At 39.2% G+C, this 23,227-nt stretch overlaps 1 protein-coding gene across 1 annotated transcript in view; it reads left to right on the plus strand.

Annotated features, from left to right (window-relative positions):
• Positions 1–22,995, plus strand: part of TASP1 (taspase 1) — an 88,760-nt gene extending 65,765 nt beyond the window's left edge. Inside the window, 3 exon segments of the mRNA XM_065682312.1 lie at positions 1,402–1,512; positions 6,420–6,493; positions 21,508–22,995. Of these exon segments, the coding sequence (XP_065538384.1) occupies positions 1,402–1,512; positions 6,420–6,493; positions 21,508–21,600 (278 nt within the window). The 3' untranslated portion in view covers positions 21,601–22,995.
• Positions 22,996–23,227: the final 232 nt, after the last annotated feature.

Genomic DNA, 23,227 nt, shown 5'->3' on the forward strand with positions numbered 1-23,227 from the left:
AGGATTTTGATTTGGGTGGTAAAGCTCTTTGCAGCTTCCCAAGACTTGCATTTCTCTTTTAACCAAACGTATTTTCCTGTTTTATTATCTGTTATGTTATGCTTGGCTGAATTTCGTTCGCAGGGATTTGGCCACAGTCAGTGTGGAATAGAGTAGGTGTAATTGGTACCTAGTAGAGTTCTTGTACAAAGCAAGTGCTGCTTTAAAGATACTATCTGTTTTTATTAGATCAAATAAGATATTACTGTTTATTGAGCATACCACACATTATTTTCCTACAATGTGGGCTTCTGTTGTAATGACCACCTTGTATCACTTCTAAATATGGCTGCTCTTACATCAAGAGAAGCTTCAAGTTGGTTCTTATTGTTTTGTTGTTATTGCATGAAAGAAGTAATTTTAATCATACAAATAGCTGTGGGCAGGTTGAAGGAGGCTGGTCTGCTCCAAAGTTCTTGTGGACAGCCAGTCTTTTACAGTGTCCATAATACTAGACATAATATGCTAATGTATTTCAAAGAAAATCATTAAAAAGAAACACATGAAATGCCTGTTGCAGTGGTACATTCAGCTTTAAATCACAGTGTATTGCAAATGTGTGACTGGAGTCTCCTTGGGCTGGAGTGTAAGAACTTGGTTAGTTTTGTGGCTGAAGACGTTTTATGTTGTATAAAAATCATACCATTGTTTCCACATTTAAAACTATAGGAGCCTCTTTTCAAATTACAAGCCAGAAAACAGAGTACTTAGATTTCATTCAACTAACTTTAAATATTTTCCAGCTTCTGATAGAAGACATTTTGTATCCTATGTCTTAAATTAACAACAGAAGAGCCACTGTAAAAAGGAGGATGTCTTTTGGCTTTTCTGCTAATATTCATAAAACAGCAAGGAAGGCGGTCTGTAGCAGTTTGATGATGTCTCTGTACAAAGTGATTTAAATTGGGAAAATGAATAAACTGTAAAAGTGACCCAAAATTTCTTGATTGTTTTCATATGCAACCATTATTATATTAGTTATGGTACAGCAAGAACAAAATGAGTCATGATGTTTTTTCAACTTGACACTCCATTTTTTCATTATTATACCTTCACCAATCCATGAACAAATGGTTTTGCATTCACAAATGTAATTTCCAGTATGTTTATTTTATTCTATGTAGATCTTTTCCTTTTTGTGATTACTAGTAAATCAGTAGATGTCTATTTAGAAAGCTACTCATTAGAAACTCTAGAAAAAATAAAGCTGATGCTTTTGTACAAGCATTGGTTGACTTGACAGTCTTTTCAACCCTTGGTGACAAGATTAAAGAGGAAAGACAGGAAAATCAATTAAAAACCAACCAAGCAAAAACCCCTCTATTCCTATTCCATATAATTCTCCCAACAATTTTTACCTAGGTTCACCTTTTCTTGCCAATGAAGATGGTGTACTTGGAGGTGTGATAGTTCTTCGGTCATGCAGGTGTTCAGCAGAGCCTGAATCATCACAGGAAAAGCCAACTTTACTAGGTAAGGAATTCTTACTCATTTTTAGCTTGAGCTAGGTGCTAAATCAGAGTGAAAGATGAAATAAGAACTGTCTGTGCATGTTTATCATTGTTCAGAAGCCACAGAGAAAACACACACAATTGAAATTGTTTGAGATAATAAAACTAGAAAGTGAAATAGTATTTGCTTTGTTTGTTCTCTAAAACTGTGGAAAAGAGCATTCTTTCTGACTCATTATTTCTGAGCAGAGCTGTGATTCAGAGGGTTGTGTGGGATCCTTCTAAAACCATGACAGAGAAATAATGGCTGCCTGTGGCGAGGCAGGGTATGTTCCTCAGAGGAAAACCATTGCATTTTTACTTGGGGGGAATGCATGACTGTTTACTGCTTCTCAGTGGTTTATATGCTAAACATGCTATCTAAAAAGTTATTTGTTCCTCCTTATTGCAGGACAAAATGTGAAAATTTGGAGGATACATTTAAAATGTGGAGGGGAAGTTGTTTTGTGGCTAAAAACTTTTTGTTACGCCCAGAAAAATCTGTTCAAATTAAGGCACAGTTCCTGTTTGCATATGCAGACTACAGGAATACTTGCTGTTTATATTGAGATCAGCAGAAAACTACTTCACCTCCTATTTCACCTCCATCAGTAGCTGACTGGTTAAAAAGGCTCTGAGCTGTGCAGCTCTTCAGCCCTGTTTATGTCCTAGAAATGAGATCCTCATATGGCTCGCTGCTTACAGCAGAGCAAGTGTATTACAGGAAACCATCATGTGGTTTATCTTAGAGAAGCAGCTAGGAAACCAAAGGCTGTAGACCACTAGCAGACATTGGTGGAAATACAACCCTGAGACAGTAAGGCCCATGTTCCTCTTTGAAGGCAGGGATTTGGGACTGGGGGCATATGAATTACTTCAGCATGACACTTGTACCATCTCCTTTTGTGTGGTGCTCCTCAGATGTGGGCATATGTGTCTTGTCGTGCTTATATAGTGGGTCACATGGACCTGTCTAATATATGTTATGCTATGAGTATTAAAGATTCCTTTGTATAATCATCTGCTTTATGATTGTTTCCCCAAGTGTTTCATGAACTACTGTCATCATAAATTCCTAGTCTGAATTACAGATTGAAAGTAGCTTTCATGTCTTTTAAGATCTGAGATGACAAGTTTGATCACCTGCCTTAACTTTTTGTATTAAGGCATGGTTATAGCGTCTTACCTGGTAATTCTTAAATTGCATAATTTCTTTTTAATTTACAGGCTATTATTTAGAATGACACCTCACGTTTGTTTTAATTTAGTACTACTTTAGTCCCACTATATCCTAGTATTTTGTCACCAATGTTAGCCTGCTTACAGCCAGCTTGGAGTAGCAGAGTGTGTGCTAAAGGTGGGCTGGTGGATATAGTCTTCATAATCCAGTATTTATGGCTGTCCGTTCAGTGACTTCCAGGATGTTAGGGTCAAGTTATTACAGTTGTACAGGATGAGGTGTATGTTATATTTCAGGTCTTTGTTCATATTACACCTTGCTGGTTTGCATTACAAGAATCTTTAAATATCATAAACTACTTAGTGTTGGTCAGCTTAAGCCCGATTGTATTCCTGCTTTCCAGTCGTTTACTCTAATAAGTAATTTAGCTCAATCCAGTTAATAACATTCATGTTTCTCTACCTAACAGTTGAAATTTATGTGTTGCTTAAGTGTTTGGTCAACATCTCATGTTACCCAAAAGAGTTTCATTTACATATTTTGCTTTCAAAGAACCAGAGATTTGAGAGGTGAGGCCTTACAGTTTTGATGGGTCCGAGATTATCCTGATGGACAACACAGGAATTTTGGAAGGCTTTGGATGGGAAAGGTTTTAGGAATAGCTTTTGTATGTTACATTTTTTTGAATTTATTACTTATATAGCTTGTCTTTATGAAGAAGTAGACTATCAAGGAAACATTGTCAATCATCTTTCAACTATTTGAAAGCCAAAACTGTCTAATCCAGACTCCAGAATCAGGGCATGGGTTTCTGAACAAACAGAGAATGTTGTAAATTGAATTTACAGTTTTCAGGTTGAAGAATGGAATTATTGTGACATTAATCTAGTGGGAAAGCATCCTACAATATAAATTCTATCCCTAAACAAGAGTTAAATAACCGAAATACAAGCTTGATTGAATAAGAACAAACAAGATCAACTTAAGCTTCAATTTCTGATGTTTGGAAGTGAGAGAATTATTTGTACTCACTTAATGTTTGTTATTCATGTAAGAAAACATGTTCCTATTGAGGAAGTTTTGATATTTTTTCCTCAAAAATTAAGAAAGTCCTGATGTACAACATAAATAAAGACTCTTTGTCCATTGGTCTTTGGTTTACTTTCCACTGAAACAGGATTCATATAGGACAGCTTATTCTAAAGATTTTTTTTTCTATACCACAGAAATTTCCTGCCTTATAGTGCATGCTGAGTTAACATATAATTAAACATATGCTGTATTTGTGGTGTTTGGACTTACAATAAGTTGTGTAACAGTGAAGAACATGGCGTGTAGAATAATGAAATCTCATGTCTTTGTTGCAGGGATGTTTTGTGGGTTATTTTTAAGTAATGAAACAAATTGCAAGAAAGTAATTTATGAAATGGTTGAAAATATGTGAAATGACTTCAGAGAAGTATATAATTTAGGATTTTCCTTGAAATTCCACTACTTGTGATAGTTAGCAGTAACCATGTTTCATGCTAAAACATGCCACATTTGGTATACTATTTAGAAGGAAACAGTTGTTAAAAGCATATGCCTAGAGTTATAGAAGGCAGAGAAATAGTATTTTGAGGGTATTTGGCCAACTTCTCAAAATAGATAAGATTGTCTTCACTGACAGTTGAACCTTTAGGGTGTTAGGGAGAGGTCTGCCTCATCGACCACAGCTACATTGCACTAAATATGTTTCACTCTGAAAGCTTTGACTAACCTTTGGCAATATCAGTCATGCATCTATTTATGGGGGAGCAAAGCACATACTTGAGTGAAGTTCATTTTTCTTTTGTGATGATATCTACATATCTGTCAGAATCTTCAAGTCTTGTTGGGACTGTCTAAACTTTGATCTTCTGCTCTGGGTTAATTGCTATGCAAGGATAAATGGTTCAAAGGATAAGCACACTCAGCATGTTGTGACCTTCATCAACCATATTAAAGGAATGTGAGGAATAGGAATGAATAAGAGTTTTAAAACCATCTAATGATGCTTTTTGCAGTATGTGAAAGTCTCTTTGTAAAGAAATACGTGGAAATAGCTTTTCATGGCATCTTGTGTAATTCATGTAAGACTGCTTCTGTAACCCAGAGGAAGAATTAATACCTCAGTGCAATTTTTTAAACCTCTTACAGTAGTCTATGAAACACCCTGAATTCTAATCAGCTACTGTTCGTCTTTCCTCCCTTCAAATTATGTACTTAATGGGCACAAAGAATGCTGTCTGTGACACAGAGCAGAAAGAATACAGTGTAGCGTTTATGAAGTTCCACTGGATGGAATCATAGAATCATAGAATGGTTTGGGTTGGAAAGGACCTTAAGATCATCCAGTTCCAACCCCCCTGCCATGGGCAGGGACACCTCGCACTAAACCATGTTACCCAAGGCTCTGTCCAACCTGGCCTTGAACACCGCCAGTGATGGAGCCTAACATATGAATAATATGCTCATTGCCTGAATTTCGTGTTGCAGCTGAGTAGGAGTGTGTGTGCATATATAAAGATGCTTATGGATATATCAGGGAGTTAAAGATCAATGTGATGGGCTGCTTAAGCAGTTGATAAACTGGGACACTTTCAAACTTAAGAACAACACCTGACTGGAATAACATGCACTAACAATTCATGTTAGCAGTGGTTAGTTTCCTTAATGATTATCACTACAAACACAACACTTGGTTGTGTTTTTATATCCTAAATTATCTCTGAGTATAGAGTACTAGATTGTGTGTAGCTAGTGCTATAAGCAAAGGTGATCAGATCTGAGAGTGCTTTGATAGGGAAGCCAAAATCAAAATGGTCTCATTTCTTCTCCGTCTTTCTTTCCTGTCTTAACTTTGGTGCTCTTTACCCTCTCCCCAAAGAAAGTGGGTGATTGCATATGGTCTTGATGTTATTTAACATACTGTTGGGACCAAGTCTTGCACTAATTTTGCCAGGTATCTTCCTTGCTTATTGTGCTATGTTATTCTGCTTCCATCAGTCATCTCTCCTGCTTTTTCCGCAGGATTATTTTTCTTCCACCAGATGTCTTGCCTGCCTGCTCTCTATCTTCAGTTCTCATCTTGCAGACTTTTACTAGTTCTACATGTTTTCATGTGTCCTACTTGTGCAGCTAAATCACAAACCTCCATTTACACACTGGTAGTTAGTTACATGTTGTGTATATATTTATGCTCAGTTCTGTGAAAAAATGCTTGTTACTGGTTATTCTGTTGATAGTGCTACAATTCTACAGAATCCTTGTGCACTGCCTACGTTTATGCTCCTGTAGTGTGCTCCTGTCTGTGTTCAAGGCAAGCAAATGCAAATTACGTCTGCTTTTACTTAATGGGTGGAATGAGCCTCTGCTTTAAGTGTTAGTCCCATCTTTTAAATGTAGTTGTAGTTGATGTATTTCTCATCCTGGAGGCTTCATATTGTTGAAGAAACATTCTTATTCTGGGTATTAGTTCTGCAGTGTGTGACTGCAAATGGTGCAGGAAAGTCTTGTTTATTTGAGAGCTGTTTCTTTTGAGATAAAATTAACCTGGTAAGTAGGTTTTTTTCTTAATTTTTTGTCCTTTCGCAAACTGTTTGAAGCTATATATGTTTCTCAAAATTCCAGTTTTGTTAACCTAAACCTTATAGTTTTAACCAATGCTTTTTTTGTGACTTCCTTTACAGTGGAATTTCTGTGGAGCCATACAACAGAGAGCATGTGTGTAGGATACATGTCTGCGCAGGATGGCAAAGCTAAGGTAAGCCATGAGGGATAGGTTGTAATACAGTAGAGTGAGGGCAGAAGCTAAAGAGAATATGAAATAATGAAATACATAAGAAATTTCTGTCTTTAAGAGAATGGAAAAAGTAATGGTGGCATAAGCAGTTAAATGTATTGATTGGGCATTCCTAATTCCTTTTTTTTAATTGCAGCAGTTAACAAACCTATGCTAACATACGTGTTATGTCAAAAAAAAAAGGTGCCACAAACACATGTCCGTTTCGTCTGCTAACAAGTAATTATATTAGAGTAACTTTATCCCGCTTGATTCAGTGATACTGGCTATTTAGGGTGCAATGATATTTTTCTGTGGGCATGTCTTCCTTCAGAGAAAGCTATTGCACCATCAAGGTAAAATGGAGAGGATATAAATCAAACTTGAAGCTGGTTCCTAAAATAGCCTCTTTGATAAATATTTTGGATATTGATGTCCATGTTTACAGTCTCTTGGAGCCTAATAATTTTAATTTTTTTTAATGAGAGAAATAATATGTCAAAATTGGGCTCAGCAATGGAGACCCGGACAAGTCCTTAATGTCAAGATGAAAGAGTAGGGATTAACCAAGGGGATGAGCCACCTCTTCTTAGGCACATAGCATTGAAGGGAGAAGAAGGCTTGTATTGCAGTGTAGCAACAAAAGCATTTTGGAGAGGTGTTTGGACAATGAGGGTGAACATGGGAGAAGCTGCAAGCAGAAACAGGATCATAATTTCTGTAGCTATTTATGCATGTACAGCTGTAAATGTTCAAGACTGAGAGTGGACAATCGGAGCTAGTTAAAGGAGCTGTTAAAAGTGGGGGCATAAGAAGGCGGCTCCCCAGTATGATTAAGGTAGTGGGGGAAGTGAAGGTATTTACTGGAATAGTTGCATGCCTTAAAGGAGAAGATGACAGCAGGCAAATTTGTACCAGGAGATAAGCCCAAGACACACACCCAGCATTTTGATGGAAAGATGAATATTAAAGCCTGGAAAAGGGAGGGATGTGAGGGCCTAGATTTGTTGACTTTCTTCAGAAACGGCTCCTTATGTATTTGCTGAAGGAGAAAGTTTAGTCATCAGCAGACTACAAAATTCAATTCTTTCCTTTTTTTCCTTTTTCCTGTATCCCATTTGATGTAAGTATGAAGGAGGATATGAGCAAGATAATGAGAAAACATACAAAAGAAGGAAATTGACATCAGATATTTCAAACAGCAAGGATGGTGTAACATGCTGGTTAAAGCTTTGGGAATGGATGAGTTCATTCTCTAGGAGTAAAATGTGTAGGAAAAAAAAAGAAAAGAATGCTCCAGAAGGAAGAGGAAGATAAAAAGCAGCTGGTGAAGGAAGTGCTGGTAGAGGTGCTAGTCAAGTACTCACTTTCATGGCTTACATAGAATTCTTTCCAGTTAATTATCCATGGAATAGAATGTGGTTTCACTTCTTTTCTTAATATTTATTTCAGGTTTATTAGAAAAGAAACCAAACTCAAGGTAAAAGTACAGACTGGACTGAGTGGAACTAAAGCAAGCTCAGCTGCAGATGTTCTACTACTCACTAGTTAGCTTTAAAATCATTATCTTCTGTTCCCAGTGAAAGGAGGATTCCTAGAATGCACAATGTTAAATTATTCCAGCATGCGCACCTGCCCTTGACTTACACTGAAGGCTCAAATGTCATTGTTTCTTCCTGTATTATCTAATTAATAAGTAAATGCTAAATATCAAATCTGTCTGCTAATGAGTACTAGCATGACAGTGCCCAGAGATGTTTTCCTACTCACAGTTGCAACACTTGACATCTGGTGTGCATTGTTTTCGTACTGCTGGTAAATTCTCCAGCTGGTAATCTTGATTGCGCTGACAGACACAGCTGCTCTTCTTGGTTCACTTTTAAATTATGTTTTTGACCTTCATTGAAGAGTTAATCCCCCTCCCTTTCTTCCTCCTTTGAGTCTGTGGCCACAAATGCTTTCCAGAGAAAAACCGCAAACGCTTTTGCTGCTGACTTCTATTGATCAAAAAAAGTCTTCTGTCATAAAAGCTGGAATTTTATTCTGCTACAGCTAGGACTAAGTTATAGATGGAAAACTGGGCTTGAAATAGAACACAATGTATTGCAAGTTAAAAAAAAAGAAAATCCCTTTTTTTTAACAGAGTAACTGTTTTGGTACAATCAATTTTGAGTGCTTGCCATGAAATAATGATATAAGGATTCATGAAAGTATAAAATATAACTTGTTTATGAGTTCATAGCAAAATGATCAGGCAGCAGCTTGTAAGGAAACATCTTGCTTTCCTGTTTTCCTAGGGTGGTAAAGAGCTTCAGTTTTTATTTCTTTCATCAGTCAAGGACTCACAAGTTTTATTCTTAAACCGAGGGATTGTCACAGTGGGTGATTTTGGGCTGTTTTAATTTGATGAACTTGAAAACATTTTTTTATAGCAAGGCTTTTAGAAAGTGAGAAGGTTAAATGTCTACTGTTACAAATTGGACTAATATTAGAATCATAATTATATAAAGTGGTACATACCAAGGAAAAAAGGATCCTGCATTTCAATCTTAGTGTGGTTCTTCGTGTGTTGGAGGTTAATGCATTTCAACAATAGGACCTAGCAAACGGTGGTTCTGAACCCCAGATGAAGGTTGTGGAGATTAGGAGGCCTTTCTTAGACACTTACAAGCTGGATAGCAGCTTACCTGCTGACATGGGTATGCTTGAGAGGTGGAAACATAATCAATTAAATACCAGCAACTCCTTAAAAAGAACAGTGGGACAGGAAAGTGGAATTGGAGACCTGAAATGGTTTGTACATCCTGACCTGCCAGTGCTTCTGGCTTTTAGCACTGTGAGCTCTCCAAGTACTGATTTGGAAGTACCCTTGCAGCAGGGGTTTATTTTCTCCAAATTTTGGGAAAGGTTGGGTTTTGCAGCCGGCGCTCACCTCCAAACTAGACTGCCTGAATGCTAACTCACCAGCATAAAATGGCTGAGCCTGCAAGAGCTGTGGAACAGTTCTGCACTGTGACTAATAATTGCTTGATTTAAAGCATACTTTCTGGAAAGGTGTCCAGTCTTTTTTTGGAAAGCCAGATGCCTGGAAAAGTCACCGTTTCCTGTTGAATGTTGGTTTAAAATGTTTGGTTGAACATTACTTTAAAAATACCATGGAAGCTTGCCAGATGAACTAAGTTCACACCTTAATGCTGACAAGTCATCTCTGGTGGTGTGTCTTATTACTTGCCTTGAGCTCACTCTCAAAGCTGGAAGTGTTTCAGCTCCTCCACCACTGATACCACTGGCAGTGTCTTCTTCACTACCTGCACAATGGATAGCTCATTGACTTCCCTCTGATTCTTACGTCCTTGAACACTTACATCATTGCCATAAGCAACTAATCAAGGTATAACCTTGCTGGTTCAACTGTAGTCTTCATCCCTCGTGACATAAGCAGTTTCATAATCTTTCAGTGCCAGTGTTTGTCATATATTGCATGCGGAAAGAAACAAACATTTTGTCTAAACAGCTTTGGTTTTATATCTTAAAAATCTGAACGCGCACAAGTCCGTGGGACCTGATGGAATCCATCCGCGGGTCCTGAAGGAGCTGGCGAATGAAGTTGCTGAGCCACTGGCCATCGTATTTGAAAAATCATGGCAGTCAGGTGAAGTTCCCGACGACTGGAAAAAGGGAAATATAACCCCCATTTTCAAGAAGGGGAAAATGGAAGACCCGGGGAATTACAGAGCAGTCAGTCTCACCTCTGTGCCTGGTAAAATCTTGGAGCACATTCTCCTGGACAACATGCTAAGGCACATGAAAAACAACAAGGTGCTTGGTGACAGCCAGCATGGCTTCACTAGGGGGAAATCCTGCCTGACCAATTTGCTGGCCTTCTATGATGGGGCTACGGAACTGATGGACAAGGGTAAAGCAGTTGATGTCATCTACCTGGACTTGTGCAAAGCGTTTGACACTGTCCCACATGACATCCTTCTCTCTAAATTGGAGAGACATCAATTTCATGGATGGACCACTCGGTGGATAAAGAACTGGCTGGATGGCCGCACGCAAAGAGTTGTGGTCAATGGCTTGATGTCCGGCTGGAGACCGGTAACGAGTGGTGTCCCTCAGGGATCAGTGTTGGGACCGGTCTTGTTTAACATCTTCGTCGCTGACATGGACAGTGGGATTGAGTGCGCCCTCAGCAAGTTTGCTGATGACACCAAGCTGTGTGGTCCGGTTGATACGTTGGAGGGAAGGGATGCCATCCAGAGGGACCTTGACACGCTTGTGAGGTGGGCTGATGCCAACCTCATGAAGTTCAACCATGACAAGTGCAAGGTCCTACACCTGGGTCGGAGCAATCCCAGGCACAGCTACAGATTGGGCAAAGAAGAGATTCAGAGCGGCCCTGCGGAGAAAGACTTGGGGGTGCTGGTCGATGAGAAAATGAACATGAGCCGGCTTCTGTGTGCGCTCGCAGCCCAGAAAGCCAACCGTATCCTGGGCTGCATCAAAAGGTGCGTGACCAACAGGTCAAAAGAGGTGATCCTGCCCCTCTACTCTGCTCTTGTGAGACCTCCCCTGGAGCATTGTGTGCAGTTCTGGTGTCCTCAACATATAAAGGACATGGAACTGCTGGAACAAGTCCAGAGGAGGCCACGAGGATGATCAGGGGACTGGAGCACCTCCCGTATGAAGACAGGCTGAGGAAGTTGGGGCTGTTCAGCCTGGAGAAGAGAAGGCTGCGTGGAAACCTCATAGCAGCCTTCCAGTATCTGAAGGGGGCTTATAAGAATGCTGGGGAGGGACTCTTCATTAGGGACTGTAGTGACAGGACAAGGGGTAACGGGTTAAAACTTAAACAGGGGAAATTTAGATTGGCTATAAGGAGGAAATTCTTTCCTGTTAGGGTGGTGAGGCACTGGAATGGGTTGCCCAGGGGGGTTGTGAGTGCTCCATCCCTGGCAGTGTTCAAGGCCAGGTTGGATGAAGCCTTGTGTGGGATGGTTTAGTGTGAGGTGTCCCTGCCTATGGCAGGGGGGTTGGAACTGGATGATCTTGAGGTCTTTTCCAACCCTAACTATTCTATGATTCTATATACTTCTTGGAACTAACCCACACTGCCTATTGCTGCAGCGTATCCAGGCTGGTTCCTGGAGCCTCAGCTATGTTGAGCTTAAGGGACAGATGCGCTCTATTTTAGAAGTTGCCTATCCCAGTCTTCCTGAAGCAATACCATGACAGATTGTTTCAACAGCAGCCTTGGTCTTTGGGAGATCAATGGGCTTCCCAAGATCTCCTGAAGCAAGTTTCTGCATTGCCATGTATATGATGGTACAATTGTCATGTAAGGTGTGTCGTGATTTAAGCCCAGGCTGTAAATCAGAACCACACAGCCCTCTCACTCACTCCCCCCACTTTCTTCCCCCACCCGCCCCCACTCCCAGAGGGACAGGGAGGAGAATCGAAAGAATGTAACTCCCACAGGTTGAGATAAGAACAGCCCAGTAACTAAGGTATAACACAAACCACTGCTGCTACCACCAATAATAATAATAATGATAAGGGAAATAACAAGGGAAGAGAATACAATACCACCCATCGATACGCAGCCCGATTGAGCAGTGAGCCAGCCCTTCCGGGTAACTCCTAGTTACATCCCGGGCACGACGTGCTGTGGTATGGAATACCTCTTTAGTCAGTTTGTGTCAGGTGTCCTGTCTCTGCTTCCTCCCGTCTTCCCCTCCTCCCTGGCAGAGCATGGGACTCAGAAAGTCCTTGGCTAGACTAAACATTTGGGCAGTAACTAAAAACATCGGTGTTATCAGTGCTGTTCCCAGGCCGAAAGTCAAAACCACAGCACTGCACCAGCTACTAAGAAGGAGAAAAATGACTGCTACTGCTGAACCCAGGACAGGTGATACTCAGCTCTTTGTAGCTGTTAGTGAAGCTGTTAAACTATTCTAAGCTGCTGTGGAAGTTTCTGGCTGTGGCCATGAGAACGGATAGGAAATTCTAGTCTGTGGACTTCATCTGCACTTACCCAGCTCGTTTTGTAGCAGTAACTGCTGCATCAGCAAAGGTCAAGACTTCTAGATTGAAGGACTGGGAGTTTAAATAACTTCATGAACTGGGGAGGTATGTTTTTTTCTTTTATATTATTTTGATGTTGACTCATTAATTACTTGATATGAGTTCCAGATCTTTGATAAGCAGTTCACCCTTTTAGATTCCCTGTCCAAACTATCTCCTGTTTCTGAGACACTAGTCCTCAGAGTAACCTTCCAGATGGTTTTTTTTTATGGATCCATAATAGATCCAACAGCTGATCATAGCATTGGCTAAGTAGGTCATCCTGTAATCAGAGCTCTGACCTCTTTAAAGATACCCTGGCAGCTTTCAGATAATCAGTTCCTATTTTCCTGAACTGATTAGGCTACATTCTGAGAGCTGAAGCATTTTTGTTATCACTGCTGGGAAAACATCTGTATTCTGGTGACTAGAGTGTTGCTTCTTGGAGCTCTGTCCATACCGCCATGGGTGATGTGCAGTATTTGAGGCCTTAAAGGCTGATACAGCATTTGGTAGAACAGTTTGCATGGAGGGATTTGAGACCTTCTACCATGTAATTTGAGAGGGGGAGAAATAACTCCTGAAATTCACCCATAATGTGATTTTTAGATATAAATGGAGAATGGGAAGGAAGGGAGGTTAGTAGGTAGGTTAAAAATTAACTGACTCCTCTTAGTTAAATAGTCTTCGTATCTTCTTGTTCCTTGTCTGCTTGCTCAGTGGAGGATGCTGCAAAGGAAAAGAAGTTCTTCCATCTCAAGTGACAGTTCAGTGTATGCCTGCAATGTGAATTCACATACCAGCTGCATCTCTTGAAGGTTCTGGTTATGGGTAGGCAGCCTTTCTTTGATTTAATATTGTATATCTGTGCATAATCAAGCAGGAGCCCTTTTATCTCAGACAGGGTCTGCAGAGTATTTGTTCAGTCAAGGCCCACAGTATTTTGTGTGCAAAAAGTCTAAGTAGGCAGGATGTGCCAAAGAACTTCTTTTTCCTGGATCTCCCACATGTCTTGCATTATCTTAGTGATTAAGAGTAGCTGGATGATGTTTTGGCTGGAAAATAGGTACTTCCTCACTGTGTTTTCACTAGTGTTTGAAGTCAGAGTGCTTTCTTTGCAGGGAAGGACCCAATCTCAATACCAACAATGTGCATGTTTGGTCCTGTGTTACGTGTAGGTATTTGACATATTTTTCAGCTCACTATGATTCTTAGTATGTATAAATGTGCTATATGATGTGCGTATACATATTCTATCTTTTGCAATTATTGTAAGTCTTGCAGTACTTTTGAGATATCCTTGTAGTTCAGTTTCATAGGTTTTAGTTTGTGTAGCAGCTACATGACCTAGACAACACATCTCTAAAAATCTAGTTGTAATATTGAATGTGATCCAATTCAGTTGCCAGTTTAAATCTCTCTTTTGGCAGGTATTTGGTTCTTACAAATTACTCATCTTTATGTTGTGACAGGTTTTAATACTTCAAAGCTACATATGCCATTCTTTCCATTTTCTAATGAACCAAATTCAAGTTGCCTTGTAAGATATGGGGTAACAGTAGTGAAGAGTGTTGCATATTGCTGTGCTTGAAAACATCCATCAGCAACAACTGCTGTCTACACCAAATGTTGTGGTTGCAAGATGCAGAGACTTATCTGTGAGGGTTAATTTCATTTTCCAATATGAGGAAACAGTGGACAGGGAGACCATTTCCAGTTCACTTTTCCTGTTGAGATGTGTTGTAAGCAGATTTATTCACCTCTACTAATGCTGCAAAATGCTTTACTAACGGTAGCAAAATTACTTCCCTCTATGGTTGAAGTGATACATGTGACAAACACAGATTGTAGTGATTATTGCTGGCTTTCTGATGATGGGCTTCTGTGTTTTACTTTGTGAGTTAAAGGTCTATGAAAGCCCTTTGTCAGGATAAGGGCAGTTATCCAGTGCTTATTGGGTGAAGAAACACATCTTGGAAGAATCCTAATTCTAATTTGAAAATTACTGGAAAAATTTACTGAGCCTGTTTAGTTAACAGAAATACTAAGTCAAATAATTCAGTCTTTCATTTCAGACTACAGAGACAGTCTTTTAACTTCATGAGACAGGAAAAGTATATGTCACTGTTATACTTTTTTTTTTGTTGTTTCTTTAATTGGACTCTTGTCTGGAGACTGGGGAGTCATTCAGATTTTCACTTGAAAAGAACTCTGCATACAGTAAAGCATCCAGTTCCCTCATAAAAATAAGGTATTTATATTTGTTGGAAATAACCTTCAGTGCTAAGATACCAGTTAAAATATTTGGCTCATAGACCTTCATGGAAATTATGGGCTCTGAGATGGGCAGATAAGTGTCATTTTTTGGGTTGATTTCTTGCATAAAGCCAGTAGTTCTGGAACACTCCTCATTTTTGGCCAACATTTTAAAATGGAGCAGAGAAAATGGGGTTGTGTATCCAAGGCATGCAAATATCAATGAGATAACCTCATCTAGCACCTGCAATTCAGAATGGTAGAAATTCCATTTTAAGGCATATGGCAGTGTTTTAGAATGCCTCTACAAAAGCTTGGGATGCTGAGTTGAATAGGTGATCTGTTGGTGCATGGCTTTTGACTGTCTAAATACATGTATGAATGATTTAGAGAGGTGAAAATGCTTTAGTTTTCACCTTTTTTAAAAATCTGTATTTTTATAATGCTTTATACTGTTATTTTTAGATTTGTATATAGTATACATATATCGTACACACATATATATACAATAAATATATACACATACGTATATATGTATACATATATATACACATATATAGTATACATATATATTACTAGTATATAGTAATAACCTTAACCCATAAAATGAATTTGAGCTTGGAAAACTGTTAGATTCCTGAGCAACCTTTACATAGAATCAGTATTTTCAGTGCCTGAGAGACAGAAGCTGTCGGTATGTGTATCCTTCTTTATTTTGCCAACAAGGACAGTCATTCTGGAGCCCCTCTTTTTCCCTTCCCATCTTCTCTCTCGTTTCCATCCCTGCCTCCCCACGCCCCCCCCCCCCTTTTTATTTTCTTCTTTATTAAGATTTCACCAAACAAGTTGCACATGGGATATTCTGACAGCAGCATTACCAGTATTTTGCAGGGCACTGTCTCCTGTCGTGTGGCAGGTGTACATTTAAACCATGTTGGAGGACAGTTTCCGAGGAGACAGAGCAGCAGAAGATTGCTGTTGCTGCCAAAATGGGCTATTACTGCCTAGAAAATAAATGAGATAGTGTGGCCACGTGGTTCTCATGGTGGAAGCATGTACCCAGTTAGAATGCTCCAAATTTCGAAAGAATATATGGATTTGGTGGAGTAAAGTTCCAAAAAGCAATTTGATTGAGTGTATGATGTCCTTGGTCTTTCATTATATTTCATCTCAAAAGTGTAATGGATGGAAAAAGTTTGTTTTATAAATTACTCTGTCTAAAGCACATCCTGAGCATGTAATAAGAAAGCTAAACACATGAAATACTTGCTAGATTTGCCGAAGAACTGAATGTGCTGCCATCTGGTAGTTGTACTTTGTCCTCTTGGCAGCATTTAATTGACTTCAGTTTTCTCATGCAGCACTGTCTGTCTTTTGGCTTACACTTTATACTCAATTTACATGGTATTTATACTTTTAATGAAAAAACAAAGCTGTTGTGACAAACTGATACTTTTATGTGAATAAAAGAAGGAGGCTGGCTCTTTAAAGATGTAAAAAATAAAATCTTTTTGGTATTAGTTGTTCTCAAGGTTATTCCAGAATCTTTGTCTGTGAGACATGAAGTAAGTCTTGGCATAACTTGTATTTGTTTTGCTGGGTTTTCTAAAGGTATGTTAAAAATACGTAACTTAAAAGGTAGATCAAATGTTCCTGACAAAAAGATGAAACCCTGTATTGTCCCTATAGCAGTTAACGCTTATTCCAGGGCAGAAAGACCTGTTAGTTTTGGACTTGAAGGGTAATGGGAAACTTTCCAGTATGCATCAAAAAGGGCTGAGAGATAGTAACATTCCATGGGCAGTGTCTGCAGCACTGGGGTTGAGGGAGTTGGTTGCTCAATGGTTTTGGTTTGGTTAGGAGGGAAAGAAGGAAATGTGTGTTTGGATGACAAGTGCATGGAGCAAGAATCAGTGTCTGAAGTTTGTTAGCTTGTTTTTCCTTTATGGGAAGCAAAATCAAGTGTGTAATCTTGACTTTTTTTCCTTTTGCACTGTGGGCATAATGTTCCTCCTTTAAGCTGCAGACACAGATCTGTGGTGATTAACTGGTTTGCTACCTATCAAGACATCTGCTCGTACTAGGCCCTCATGAACCTCACTGTTCTCTAGGAAAGCAAATTAAATGAGAATATTCTCAGGGATGGTGAAATTTCTGTGTATGGAGCTGAAGATGCAGATAGCCCTGTCATTCTTAATCTACCTTTCCTTGGCATATGGTTTCCTCAGAGAAACTTACATGAAGCTGAGTAGAGGATTAATACAGGAAAACTCTTCTCCTGTTTTTGTGCTCTCAATTTCCCCCAGGTGTAGGCTCATTCAACTTGTCAAGCTGAGAGACTAATCAATTAAAATTCAACTCAAAGCTTTCCAGCGTTGTTCTTTATTTGTTTGGGTTTTACTGTTATACTTTAAAAATCTAAACCTAATCCACAGTCTGGACTCAATGTAAAGTATGATGTTGGGACATAAAAATGAGACAGACTCTACAGATAAGTTCTGTGGTTGTGTTTAAAAATAATTCATGTTCTTTGATCTTTCCTTTTATTTACTGGAGATTGTTCTTAGGGCTAAGAACAAGGAGGATATAGCTGTAGGAGTTCATTTGGGAGTTTATCTGAAGTTGTCTTGACATGGCAATGTTATCCTTTTGTATTGCTGATTAGGTAGCATATTTTAAACACTATCACCTTAGATCTGCCTTGTTCCGCATAAGGCAGCCGTTGGTGAAAGTGGTAAGAAGTAGTCAGTGTAAAACAGCATCTTTATTTGCTCCGTCATATAAAGTATGCAGATTACCAAGATGCAAGTAAAGGATTGTCCTGGGTTCAGCAGTAGCAGTCATTTTTCTCCGTCTTGGTAGCTGGTGCAGTGCTGTGCTTTTGACTTTCGGCCTGGGAACAGCACTGATAACACCGATGTTTTTAGTTACTGATCAAATGTTTAGTCTCACCAAGGACTTTCTGAGCCTCATGCTCTGCCAGGGAGGAGGGGAAGCTGGGAGGAAGCAGAGACAGGACACCTGACCCAAACTAGCCAAAGAGGTATTCCATACCACAGCGCGTCATGCCCGGGATGTAATGGAGTGTGACCCGGAAGGGCTAGAGACTGCAGGGGTGGACGAGGTATCGGTCGGTGCTCGGTCGGGTGCGGTTGGGTGACTTATCGGTCAGCTGGTGCTGAGGTGTTGTATTCTTTCCTCTTGTTATTTCCTTTACCATTGTTATTATTGGTGGTAGCAGCAGTGATTTGTGTTATACCTTAGTTACTAAATTGTTCTTAGCTCAAGCTGTGGGAGTTGCATTCTTTTCAATTCTCCTCTCCATCCCTCCAGGAGTAGGGGGAGGGCAAGAAGGGGGGGAGTGAGTGAACGAGCTGTGTGATTTATGGCTGACTTTGTTTAAACCCCGACAAGGATTTAAGAAAGGTTTTGTTGTATGTGGTTTGAGTGTTTCTGTAGATGGAAATTTACAGGTGGCAATGTATAGTGGTTTGGGGTCTTTTGTATGAGAAACATGGTTTTCCTTTTAGAGGAAATGAGGTTTTGTAGAGGAAATGTGTTTTGGACAGCCTATTTAAGCATAGCTACTTGATAATATATCGATCAATATTGACCATCTGCTTATCCCTCTTGCATATTTTCCTTTCCTTTCTCAAAACCTTATTAGAATATGATGTTAATTAAGTTTTTAAAATAACAGGATCTGTGAATCTTATATGGATTCAATGAAGCCTCACATTTTGCTCCTGCAATTACATAAGGGTCTATTAGACCTTTAACTTTGGGCTGGGGGTAAGTCAAGCCTATGCAGAAGGTCAATTCATAACTTGGGTCAGAAAACTAATTTACACAGGTCAGGTCTGTTGTATTTGTAATGAAAAAATTTGATTATAAGATTCATGACAATCATAACAATATTTCTTCTGTTTCAGTAACAAGTTTCCTATGCCTCTTGGCAGCATCTTGGGGCCTTTTATGCTTTTTCTTGTGTTGCTACAGTCATCTGCTAATACTTCTGACTGATCACAGTAAATAAGCAATCTCACAACTGATATCTGCCTTAGAGTGGACCACTGGTTTGCTTTAGTTGCAGCATCTCGCTAGAAAATCAGTGGCATTGAACAATGCTGCTTTTACAGTCATCCTATCCCATTTCTCATTTAAAGTTTCACAGGCCTGGAAAAACCTCTTGGGTCTGTTGGTCATAAATAAAAAAATAGCTTTCTTCCACTTGTTTTTCTTCCTTTTTTTTTGTTTTTTCTTTAAACTTACAAAATAACATCTTCAAGAAATTGTCTGTGACATTTTGGGGGAAACTGTAACAGATTTGAAAAGAAACTTTTCTTCTTTAAGTGGTCAATCACAGCTATAATTAAAATTGGTCTGAAAGTAGGAAGATGTTCCTGTATCAAACAGGAAGGCCAAAGATCAGAGTTTTAGCAGTAACATGAAAACCTTTAAATGTTTTCAAGTAAATGCCCCTCTGAAATGTAGCTGGAAAAAAGACCACATAAGAGTAGACACCAGGATACCCTTATCAAGAAAAGAATTAAAAGAAGCTGCCTCCAAGATACAAAATGTCTCTTCAATGAAATGAATCGTGGTTGCTGTCTCAAATCACTTTTTGCTCAATTGATGCAAGTTATTTTTACTGAACTTTTACATCTCTACTTTTTCTTACAACCCTTTGCCTCATTGCAAGTTATACATTTTGCAGCACTTAAATCTTTTTAATGGGATAATGTATGTAGAGAAACTTAAATATGTGGCTAGCTACACTTACAGGAAGCTGTAATTTCTAAATGCCAGCAAATTCTATGTTGTGAGCTTTATATTTTAGCAGGAATAAAACCTAGTTCCTAATTTAGTAATTGCTTAAACGTTATATTTTCTGAGCATTAATGAATCACTTGAAGCTTGTAAGTCATGAGGGGAATGAAGGCCAGCCCTCCTGCTTTGCTGGGAGTGATGGCTGGAGTGTAGCGAGAGCTGGTGGGTCCCTGCCATTACCGTGTTCTGCCTCAAGCCTGTGGAAATGCTGTTATCAGCCCTATTGCATTTTGGGGTTCCACCGAGGCTCTGAAAATAGGAAATGGTAAAGTCTGTAGGACTTCTGACTCCTTTTGTTGTTCTGATTTAACACTGCTTTAGCCACTTGCCCTATATGAAAGCAGTCCATCTATCTGTAAATGGCTTTTGCTGTAGCTCAGGAATCAACAGTATGGATGAAAACATAAACAGTTTTCACAGTATAAAAGTGTGTGCATGGGAAGAAAAAGGTCATTGCTTCCAAGTAATTCAGAGTATCTTTTAATAAGTGAACGCCTTTGCCCATCAGTAATAAATGCACCTAGGAATATATAGGATCTTTAACAGATTCTTTTGTGTTGCTGAGTTGCAATAGTTATAAGCTGAATTTTTGTGTCCACAAACACACATGCCCATGTTTTGGCTTTTACTTTCTGGTTTTTACGTTCTGGCTGGAATATTACACAGGCATCTCAAAGGCCTGCTTTTGAAACTTCTTGATGGAAAAGGTGCCTGTTGACAGAAACACAGTTGTTCTTTCGGTCCATTTATTTGATAGTTGGCAACAAATACTTTAGAGTAAGTCCTTGGGGGGCTTTAGGTGGATGAGCAGGTCGAATGAGACCTCACTTGGAGCATTGTGTGCAGTTCTGGTGTCCTCAACATAAAAAGGACATGGAACTGTTGGAACAAGTCCAGAGGAGGCCACGAGGATGATCAGGGGACTGGAGCACCTCCCGTATGACGACAGGCTGAGGAAGTTGGGGCTGTTCAGCCTGGGGAAGAGAAGGCTGCATGGAGACCTCATAGCAGCCTTCCAGTATCTGAAGGGGGTGTATAGGGATGCTGGGGAGGGACTATTCATCAGGAACTGTAGTGACAGGACAAGGGGTAATGGGTTCAAACTTAAACAGGGGAAGTTTAGATTGGCTATAAGGAGGAAGTTCTTTCCTGTGAGGGTGGTGAGGCACTGGAATGGGTTGCCCAAGGAAGTTGTGAATGCTCCATCCCTGGCAGTGTTCAAGGCCAGGCTGGATGAAGCCTTGGGTGGGACGATTTAGTGTGAGGTGTCCCTGCCCATGGCAGGGGGGTTGGAACTGGATGATCTTGAGGTCCTTTCCAACCCAAACTATTCTATGATTCTATGATTCTGTTTTATGCAGAGAAATTTCTTCTTTGCATCCTGATCATTGCAGTTGCTTTATGCCTTGAATGTTAGTTTATCTCTGTCAAGTAGATCATTGTGTCGAAGATTTCTGTAAGGTATATTTTTCTATACAGTACTAAATTTTTTTCATATCTCCCTAAGAAACAGACTTATAAACCATGGAATGCCACAGTTTTCTTTTGTCTTCAGGCTGGACATTCCTTTCTTCTTCTTTAAGTGCCCTGGGTCATCCAGTTTATCTTTTCTATATATCTGTCATGGTCCTTCTCTTCATGTGTTAAACATTAATGCAAACAAAAAAAGAATCCTAGTTGTTTTCAGCTTTTCAACTTGCTTTGTATTTTTCCTTCAGACTTCAGTGATGGAACATCGTTCAATCCTTTGTATTGTAATTGTTCAATACTTTGAAGCTTGCTTTGTGTCCTGCATAATTTTGCCTCTCTTCTCACTCAGTAATACTCTCTCGACTTTTCCACAGACTCACATTTCAAGACTTCCTCCTGGAGCTGTGGCAGGACAGTCCGTGGCAATAGAAGGAGGAGTTTGCCGGCTTGAGAGTCCAGAAAGCTGAACAGCTGATTCCTCCCTTCATTGCAAAGAATGTGAATGACTTTTTTTGTACAATAAGTTTTTTGTGTTTTAACAGATGTTGGAAATTCTACTCTTTGTTTTATACCTGGTATTGCAACCATGTGCACCATAACTTGAGGCAAGTGCTGCTGTTTCTCACTCTGTGAATGGGGGTGTGTGCATGTTCATTTTTTCCCAAATAAAATAGGAACTCTTCCCAGTTGTGCAAAGATTATGTATGATTAATGTTTGCGTTTTCATTGTTTAATGTTTGCAAAATAACTGAAAGCTTAAGTAAAAGGAAATTAATTTAAAGATATGGTCACAATTGTCATTCATGTTCTAAATTTAAAAGTAACGGGCCTTTTTTGTGGCTATATCATTATGCAAAAGTTATTATTGTTCCTAAGTTTCTCAGTGGTTTAAGGAAATCCAGAAGTGGTTTCAACATGGGTTGGTTTTTTCCTCCCCAATAAGGAGGACTGTTTTTTTGTCAAAGAATGGTTTCAGTGAAACAAACTAAAGCAAAATTAAGGCTAGAATTGTTGTTAAATAGTCTTATAGGTCATATCTCTGTTCCCAAACCAAGATGTTAATAGCTTCAAGCTGTATGTATCACAAAAAGCTATATGAAGATAATGTATCGTAATGCAGTCTTTATGTATAATGGAATATTACAATGTAAATAAGAAAACAAAGTTTATGGAAAGATTCGATATTATTCTTCGCTTCTGTTTAAAATCTATTTTTAAGAGAGGTACAGAAATGAACATATTACTGGATGCGAAGTGCAATGTGTATTAAATGGATGCTGGGAGGTCTGATACTAGCTTTCTTATCGATAAATCAACTTCCTGAAGTCCAGCCACAGCATGGGTATTTATATAACTGTGTGTAATATGTATGTACTGTGCATAAATTTACTGTAATTCTTTTTATACCTTCCACAAAACTGCATTATGAAACAATGTAGTCCTTGTCTGCCTTGTGAAGCATTGGCAGCTGAATGGTCATTTGTCACCAGTTCTGATGCATTAGCTGGTTCGCCCGAGTCCTAAAACTGAGTTCTGACATACAATCTTCCATTCAGTACTTTTTTATTTCACAGCACTGGCAGCGATGGAAGACACTTGCAATTAATTCATTGTCCTGATAAGTATGCCAAAGAGAAACTAAAATAGTTCATCTTTTTCCCTGGTGGATATTTGATAACTCTGTTTTCAGAAATAGTGGATGAATAGATACTCAGACTGTATTCGCTTAATCGGGCATTGTACTTGCCTGTTTTGTAACGTTGTGCCTGCCTATAACACACATACTTGACTGATTAAATGGTTACATTGATTGTAGTACCAATCTTTCATGGAAAAAAATCTTAATAAATTTTTTTTTAATAGCCTGAGGTCATTTTTCACTATGATGTTATAGCATACATTGAGATGTCATCTTTGTGAGGTTTTTTAACTGTGGTATCAACATAGTCCTATAGTTGAAGATATTTCTATGCAGTTCTGTAAATAATACGAAACAGGGGCTTTCTGTGTTGCAGACATAATTCTATGATCTGTCTTGAAACAGTTTGTGCTGAGATATCAGACTGGATCCTTCAGTCTGATGAAATGAAGAAC

The sequence above is a fragment of the Lathamus discolor genome, chromosome 5, assembly GCF_037157495.1.
Source record: "Lathamus discolor isolate bLatDis1 chromosome 5, bLatDis1.hap1, whole genome shotgun sequence".
Classification (NCBI taxonomy): domain Eukaryota; kingdom Metazoa; phylum Chordata; class Aves; order Psittaciformes; family Psittacidae; genus Lathamus; species Lathamus discolor.